This window comes from Pteropus vampyrus, unplaced genomic scaffold (assembly GCF_000151845.1).
Source record: "Pteropus vampyrus isolate Shadow unplaced genomic scaffold, Pvam_2.0 Scaffold490, whole genome shotgun sequence".
In the NCBI taxonomy this organism is placed as follows: Eukaryota; Metazoa; Chordata; class Mammalia; order Chiroptera; family Pteropodidae; genus Pteropus; species Pteropus vampyrus.
The window spans coordinates 490,651-498,839 of NW_011889271.1; the positions used below are offsets into that span (position 1 = coordinate 490,651).

Below are 8,189 nucleotides of genomic sequence, written 5' to 3' on the forward strand. Positions count from 1 at the left end.
AGGTAGGCCTCGAGTTCAGCCAGGTTGTGGCTGGTACGGAAGAAGATGCTGCGGCGGTTGGAGGCCACGTAGCGGGATTTGTGCAGCAGGTGCGCCAGGCAGCAGCGGGCCGTGTGCACCAGGCTGCGGTACCCATTGGCCGGCGTCTCTGCGTCCAGGTCAAAGAGGTGCGCCACGCCCAGCAGGTGGCCCAGGGCTGGCTCCAGCGCCAACGCCTGCTCGCGAACACCCGTAAAGACGCCCAACAGCCGCCGTGCTGTCTCCCCAGGTCCTTGGCTCGAGAAGAAGGCCATGTTGTCTTCCGCCAGCGTCACCAGCGTCTGTGTCATGGTGCGCAGGTCCATGGTGTGCAAGAGCATGGGGGCTACAGGCGGAGGAGCGGCTCGTTAGGCAGGGCCGGTCACCCCTCGCTCCGCAGGGGCCCTGGGTTCCAGTCCGGCTCTATCCCCCTCCTCCCTCAGACCCAAGCGTCAGAACCCAGCCTCCTCCTCCAGACCCAAGAGTGGAGTCTAGGGCCCCCACCCCCTTCCTTAGAACCCCCAAGTCCAGGTACTCAGGCCCTTTCTCCCTCCTCAGGAGCTAGGAGTTTGACCGCTCAGCCCGTCCTCTCTCAGACCCAGGAGTCCAGGCCCAGCCCCTCCTCTCAGGCTCCGGGAGGCCCTGTTCTCTCCTCTCCGGAACCTTGGCACTTCAGCATCTCTCGGACACCCAGAAGTCTTCCTACCCCGCTTTCTATCTCTCTGGCACCCAAGAGTTCAGGCATCTGTCTCCATTTCCTCTCCTGTGCCCAGGACTCCTTCTAGGTTCTGGGAAGTCTGGACCCCAGTTGGTCCCCTCTCTCAGGACCCAGGTGTCACCCACAGGCTCTTCCCCTCGATCAATGTTTGGGAGAGTTCAGTTGTCAGCCCACCCATTCCCATCTACCTGGTGGTGTCCCAGGACCTTGATCCCAAGCTCAGTTCTCTTCCCGAACCCAGGAGTTCATCTTTCTAGCCTTACTTAAATCTGAAGAGTCACTCTTGCCCCTTCCTTGCCCCTCAAGTCTGGCTGTGGAAGCCCCTCCAAACTCCAGCTGCCTCCCTTTTCCTCTGTGGGGGTCCCAAAACTTGGTCCTACTCCTCCCCCAAATGGGTCTCCTGGCCTGGAACAGCAGGACTCATACATAGTCATTGCTGCCATGGACCTTGAGCTCACTCTGTGCCAGTGTCTGAGACTCAGACTGCCTCTGTTCTCGTCTCGGCTGTTAGTGTAGGTAGCATCCCATTTTACAGGAGAGGAGACTGAGGCAAAGAGGTGTTAAGTAAGGAGCTGAAGGTTGCACTGAAAGTGGCAGAGCAGAATTCAGACCCAGATCTCTGGGTCCAGAGCTGTGTCTCCCTCCTGGGCCTCTGGCTCTGACCCTCAAAAACTTGCCCTGGACTAGGCCTGACTCCCCACGCTCCGGGGTCCCCCTTGGTGGGGATGCTGCCCTCTGCTCCAGAGACTCTTCCCTCCTGCAGCACCCCCAGCACCTTGCTTGGCTCCTGGGTGATGGCCTCCTGCTCCTCCAGGTGTCTCCTCTGCCTTCTAGGCCCTGAGAGGTTTGGCAGCAGCGAGTTCCCCTTCTCAGCTGGCCCTGCACTCACCCCTCCAGGCCTCTTCGGAGCTTCCCCGAGGCTGGGACTGCTGGACTGTAACTGTGGCGGTGCCAGTAAAACCCTGGGGCGATAAACTGGGGGGAGGGGCCCAGCCTGTCCAGGGTGTGGCCACCATTCTGCCTCCCATGCACAAGGGACAGTGAGGACCGCATGCTGTAAATAAAGTACGGAGTCCAACTCCCTGCCCCGCTGCCTGTTCCTAGCTCCAGCTCAACTGGGAGTCCTTGTCCCAGGCCCCTCTCGCTTAGAACCCAGGGGTCCCCAACCCCTCCTTCTGACTCAGGAGTCCAGGCCCCCAGCCCCTCCTCCCTTGGACCCACGAGTCTCAGCCCCAGTCCTGAACAAACTGTCCCCTCTCACCCAGCCAGGCTGCCCCTGGCACAGCCGGCTACAGCTGTTAGGGGGAGAGAGGGTAGCCAGCCTTGCCTGTCCCTCCTGGGAGGACAAAAGCCGATTAAGGGCAGTACCAAGCTCAGCTAGGCTTCTGAGCCACAGGTCCTACTGTGTGGTGTTCCCACACTGGGTACCCTGCACCTGCCATTTACCCTTCACAGCCCGTCCTGCTGTGCCTGTCCTCCACACCTCACATATGGGAAAGCGAGACACTTCACCCATGTTAGTCCATGTGCTCCTTGCCTGGCCAGCTCTTTCCCACCCTTCAGGCCTCAGCGTGCCACCTCCTGGAAGAGGCATTCTGTGACTGCGCCTCTCCGCTGGGGGGACGCTCTCCCCCCAGCACTATCTTCTGCCATCATATTTAAGTTGTTCTTCCTAGAATTTTACACATTTGCAAGTATATTGTTTGCTTGTTTACATGTTTGTTTGTCTCACCCCGAGGGCGGAACTAGGCTTCACAGAGTTGTGTGGAGGCGGGGCTCTTTGGGAAAAAGAAGTTAAAATCACAAATACAAGATTAAGTTCCGGGCCTTGGAAGGGACCAGTGCAAACAAGAGGCCCTGAGGCCTCAGCGTCATTTGCTTGGTCAGAAGTGAATACTCCTATCTCTCTCCTTTAAATGCCATCCCCATGAGGGCAGGGGTAGCCCCAAGGCCAATCATGGGGCCTAGCACATAGTAGGTTCTCGGTAAATATTTGAAAGAGATGGATGGGAGCTTGGGAGACCTTCCCCAAAGTCAGTGAACAGATGGACAGAGGCCTCTAGAGGCAGCTCTAAGCTTGGCTGTGACAACGGAACACTGGCCCAAGCCGCTTGCCTGGTTTCCTTACCTAGAAACTGTACTTGGCCATCCTGCCCACAGAGGGCAGGGCCGTGCCCAGGTGCCATCTAGGTGGCCTTTCTGCAACTGTTTGCTTTGTGGTTCTCCTGCGGCCTCGGCTGACATGTGTACTGGGTCATTTTTCTCTGGCGCACATCGCCACCTAACACACTATACGACTGACTCTTTCTGTGTTTGCTCTGTCTCCCTTACTAGATTATAGGCTGCCCAAGGGCAGGGACTGTGTATGTTTTCTTGCTGTACCCTGACCCTTTGCAGTGCCTGGCACACAGCCAGCATGTGTGGTATTTATTGCCTAATGCACTGTGGTTTCCCACTTTCTAAAGCCACTGTAATTTACTTCCTGTCTGTGTGGCAAGGCTCTTTATTGGAGACGAGGACAGAGGAGACCTGGACAGAACAAGTGACTTGTACGAAGTGGTGGGGAAAAGACTGGATCCCAGGCCCTCATGACTCCAGGACCCTGCCCTTCGCCCTGGTCCAGGCCATTCCCTGGGGACTGGGCAGGGTGGAGCTGGCAGGAAGGGATGTTGAGATTGTTAGAAACTCACCCAGAATCCTAGGCAGAGGGCACTGGGGCAGAGGCAGGCTCGCCAGGGCCATGGGCGAGGACTGGGGCAGAGGTAGGGCCGAGGGGTCCTACCGCCTGGCACCAGCTCTTTGCCCTAAAGAGCCACCGTGCAGCTGAACTGGCCTGGGTTTTGGCCCCTGGGGACTGAGCAGGGCAATGAGGAAGTGGGGGTAGGATGGAGGAAGGGCCAGGTCTGGGGTCTGGGAGGAACAAGGGCTTCTGATGGGGAGAGGCTTGGGGGGGGTAGATACAGGAGTTGGGGGGCATGAAAGAGCAAACATTGCTGTAACGACCGTGTATGCCAGGCACTGCTCTGTGTATGTGGAGTAATTCGTTTCATCCTCCCCATGACATATGAGGTAGGAACCATCATCACCCCTTCTGGCAGATAAGAAAACAGATGCAGATAGGTGACATGCTGCCCAGGGTCACAGAGCCAGCGAAGATGGCACCGCTTGTCTCTGCTGTGTTTGTGTGTGTCTCTAAGTGTTGTTCCTTCTCTGTCATATCTCAGCTCTGTGCTTTCTGGGTGGTCAGGTGTGAGTGCATGTACATACATATGTATGTAGGTATGGGTCATGGCCAGTGGTGGTCCTGGCCTGTGTTTGTGGGTGGGCGTGTCAACATTTTTTCTCTGTATGTGCAGTTTTGTTTTTTGGTATGTCTGAAGGCATATTTATATGCATGTGTCATGGCCTGTGTTTCTCAGCCTGTGAGTGTATCCGTGTTTCTAATCTCGGCCTGTGAGATTGTGTGGGCATGTGTATGTATGAGTAGAGATGGATATACTCATATTTCATATTTGTGCATTCTTGGTCTGTGTGTGTATGTGTGTGTGTAATATAAGCATCTCTCCTTATTTGCTCAAGCCAGAATCCAGGGCATCGTCCTGGCCACCTCCTACCCCATCCAATCCATCACGAAGTCCTGTCTACTCTGTCCCCTAGACACTTCAGGAACCTGGTCTTCTCCCCACCCCACTGCACTGTCATCAAGATGACTGTAACAACTCTTTATGTGTCTCTGATTTTGCCCCCTTCAGTCTCTTCTCTGCATAGCAGTTAGGGGATATTTCTAAAACATAAATCTGGTCACATACTCCTAAACCTTCGACTACCCTTGCTCACAGGATAAAGCTCCGAATCCTGGACATGGCCTCCCAAAACCAGAAACCATCTGGGCCCCCTGCCCATCTCCTGTCTTCCACCCCTCCCTTGCTGAATTCCCTGTGCTGTAATGTGCTGCTTCCTTGGGCCTCAAGGCCTCTGCTCATTCTGTTCCCTCGGTCCTCCCTGCCCCCCTTCCCCAGCAGTTGACACTTGCTCATCCTTGGGTCCAATGTCACCTCCTTGGGAAGCTTCTCTCTTACAGTTGAAAGTTCTCTTACAGGTGAGAAAGTTCCCTTTTGTATTTATCACAGTTTATAGTTATATCTGATTGGTAGGATTATCTGTAGGGATTATTGCTCAAATGTGAGTGTGTCTTCACCACTGAAAGCCCAAGCCTGGGACAAGTGAGTGTTCAGTGAATCTCTGCTGAATGAATCTGTGCAACTAGAGCCTCTTGGGTCCAGCATCAAGGTTGGGCGCACAGCAGTTTCGAACTCCCTGCCCTCAGGTGGCTGGACGCGACCATTTCTCTGCCCTCACTGGCCAGCTAAGGAAGCCCAAGTGACCTTGCTTCCTCAGAGCTTCAGTGTCATCATCTGGGAAATAAGGCGATTGTAATGACACTGGCATCATTAGGTTATTGGAAAGATTGAACTGATGACTAGGACTGCTCCAGCCAGCTCAAATGCCCTAGGGGCAAGGATTGGGTCTGATTCACCCAACTGAAGCCTGGCACCAGGGCGGAGCCTCAGGAAATGACAGGTGAATCTCAGACCTTGTGGGAATGAGCCTTTGTGCGTAGGTGGGCCCCCTGATTTGTGAGGACTTGCTCAACTCTGTTCAGGAAGCCCTGCGCAAGAGGATTCTGATTCCTCACGACAACTAAGCACAGCACTATTATTATTATCCCTGTGTTGCAGTTCACACATTCCTTCACTTATTAATTCAATGAATATTTAAGTGTCCATGTGCCTGGCATACCAGACTCTGGAAATGTGGGGTAAGCAAGGCAGATACAGCCCTGCTCTTAGGGAGCTCGCTGTCTAGTGGGGGGTAACTTCCTCTCCTCCTGAAAGCTTGCTGCGTGCAGGTGCCAAACCTTCATTCAAACCTTACAACAACCCTACAAGTCAGGCACCTCTATCATTATGTCCATTTTATAGCTCAGAAAGTTGAGGCAGGAAAGAGAGGGAGCCTGTTGCCCAGTGAACCGTGGGTCATAGCCCGAGGAACCAGGTCTCTAACACCCATGTACTTAACCATGGTCTGTACTGCCTCTGGGCACTCTGTCCTGCTTGTGAGGTAATGAGACAGTGAATGCCCTAGGGCACCAGTCTGAGCCTGTCTGAATCTGTGAGTGTGTCTGGAGCCAACTCCAGTGCTATCTTTGGCAGGGACAATGAGTTTGGGGTTCTCTGGGGCCCTGGGGCTATGTCAGTTTCTTTTCTGTAGAGGAACTTCCCACAGGCCTTAACTTGAGTTGACAAATATTCAAAACTGAGCAGGCCCCTGCCTGAGGCTTGTAGCATCTTTGTAGGGAACCAAGACGACGGCCCTCCCTTCTTCTTCTGAGGATGTGTCAGTCCCCAATCCAGCAACTCCTAGTCCTAGAAGGAGTGGCAGTCAGGAAGTTGGGCCCCAGGGGAGCCAGGCTGAAGCAGGTGGATTGAAAGGAATGGATGAACGGATTTAAAAATGGGAGCACAGATCTGTTTTGAGCTGTACTGGCCCCCTGGCATTCCCCATTCTGGGTACCCCTTCCTCCTACCTTTCCCCCGCTCACCCTAAACTTCCTGTTTGTGCAATGGCTTATAAACTTTTTCTTTATCATCCTGTCAGGGGTGCCAGAGACCTGAAAATCGGCGCTAGAAACATTTCTCAGGCGAAAACCACTGAGGGCAGGAGTTACCCACGGACGCAAAGCGAGCACGGGGCCAGAGCGAGAACTCTGGTCCAGGAGACTCGCATTCTGGACTCTCCACCCAAAACGGTAGTGGGGCGTCCGGTAGTTTCTATGCTGGGATCATTCCCTTCTCACAATAGATCATCCCCGCACTCCCCCAAAGGGCGGCAATGGGCCAGTTCACGGACTCCCCTACTTCTCGTAGCGGTGGGTCGGTCCGCTCAGTTCCCAGTTCCCTGCAGGATGTTCAAGGTTTCTTCCGGGGTGCCGCCGGCCCCTGCGTGCTCACCTTTGGCCTTGACTTTTCTCCACCGCCGGCGGCTACGACTCTTGGACCCCTCTTTGTCCCTCTTCGAGGCCGGGGCTCCACCGGCCCCAGCGGCCCCAGAGGGCCCCGCTCCCGGGGCTGACTCCATCAATTCTCCTGGGTCCCGGTGCAGGGACCAATTCCAGCCTCCAGGCTCCTCCCCGAGGGCCAATCCTGGTTACATACTACCGCCGGGCCCCCATGCCACCCAATCCTGGGCTTGCTCCTCTTCGGGTCCCGCCCCCTGAACAATCCGGGCCTCACTCCACCGCCAGGCCCCGCCCCAAACTCTGGGGCCTAAGGCCTGGCCCCGCCCCCTCGGACGCGTTAAAGCACCCGAGGCCAACAAAAACGCAGCCCTGGTGGCGGCGAAAAGCCTTCTTCAGCCAGGACCCGTTGGGAGTTTCACGGGAGTCACTCTAGCAAGGAAGTCTCAATCTTATCTCACGTGGGTTCGCAGCCTCGCCTCCCCACTCACCTTCCCACGTAGGGAATCCCTAGAATGCGACCCCGCCCGCCCGCTGGAGGGGGCGAGCGGGACGCCGCTGAGCCACCGCTTGAGGGCGGGGGGGGGCCGGCCCAGGTCCTCTGGCAATTCAAAACCGGGGCGGGGCGCTGCCTGAGCGCCGTTGGAGGAGGGAGCCCCGCCTTCTCCCCGCCCCCTGCGTTTTAGTTTTCTTATTCCTCTCACGCTCGTGGTTCTTTTCTCCGCCCGTTTCTAACCCCGAGAATGAGGAGGGGCAACGGGAATGCTCCGCGCCTGCGCACTAGCCGCGGGCCGGCGGAGGACGCGCGCGCTCTCGGGAAAAGGCGGGAAACAGAGGAGGCTCGAGGCTTGCATGTGCGCACACGACCAACTGCCTCTCGGGGGCTCACGGCGAGGCGGCCTGGCCCCCGGGCGGTGCGGGTAGGGCATCCCTTGAGACTGGGTCCTGGAGGCCTAGAGAAACAGCTCTTCATCTTCAGCCCGGGGAAAAGACCCGGAATCTTCCCTTAACATCCCGCCCCTCCTCCCTGCTCTCCCAAGGCCTACGAGCAGCCCTCACACAGAGAGACACCAATTACCCTCATCTCATGCCTCAGAGAGACGGGCCAGCCCTTCCGGGTGGGACAAGCCTCTGGGCTGGGACTACCACTGCCGGCCCTGAGACTAAACTACTTCACAGCACCCTCAGCTCCCGGAGTGGGGCTGCATGTCCCTCCGCCCCCGCCCTTCTCGCTACTTCAACAAGTAAACCCCCGTTGCACGGAGAAATCTTGCTGCCGGCTCCCGCCTGACAAAGCTTTGGAACCTAGAGGAGAAGGATGGGAGCTAGAGCCTGCACCCCTGGGCACCACTTCCTGCTTCAGAGGAGGGGAGGGAGTGCTGGCGGCCATCATTCTCCCCTCAACTCACCCTTTCCCTAGCTCCCGACCTTGCCCGG

The 8,189-nt window shown here is 56.6% G+C and overlaps 1 protein-coding gene across 1 annotated transcript in view; it reads right to left on the reverse strand.

Annotated features, from left to right (window-relative positions):
• The window catches only part of LIPE (lipase E, hormone sensitive type), a 17,488-nt gene extending 10,281 nt beyond the window's left edge, over positions 1 to 7,207 (reverse strand). Inside the window, exons 1-2 of the mRNA XM_023524734.1 lie at positions 6,748 to 7,207; positions 9 to 364 (exon numbers count right to left, since the gene is read on the reverse strand). Of these exons, the coding sequence (XP_023380502.1) occupies positions 9 to 364; positions 6,748 to 6,874 (483 nt within the window). The 5' untranslated portion in view covers positions 6,875 to 7,207. The remainder of the gene's footprint in view (positions 1 to 8; positions 365 to 6,747) is intronic.
• Positions 7,208 to 8,189: the final 982 nt, after the last annotated feature.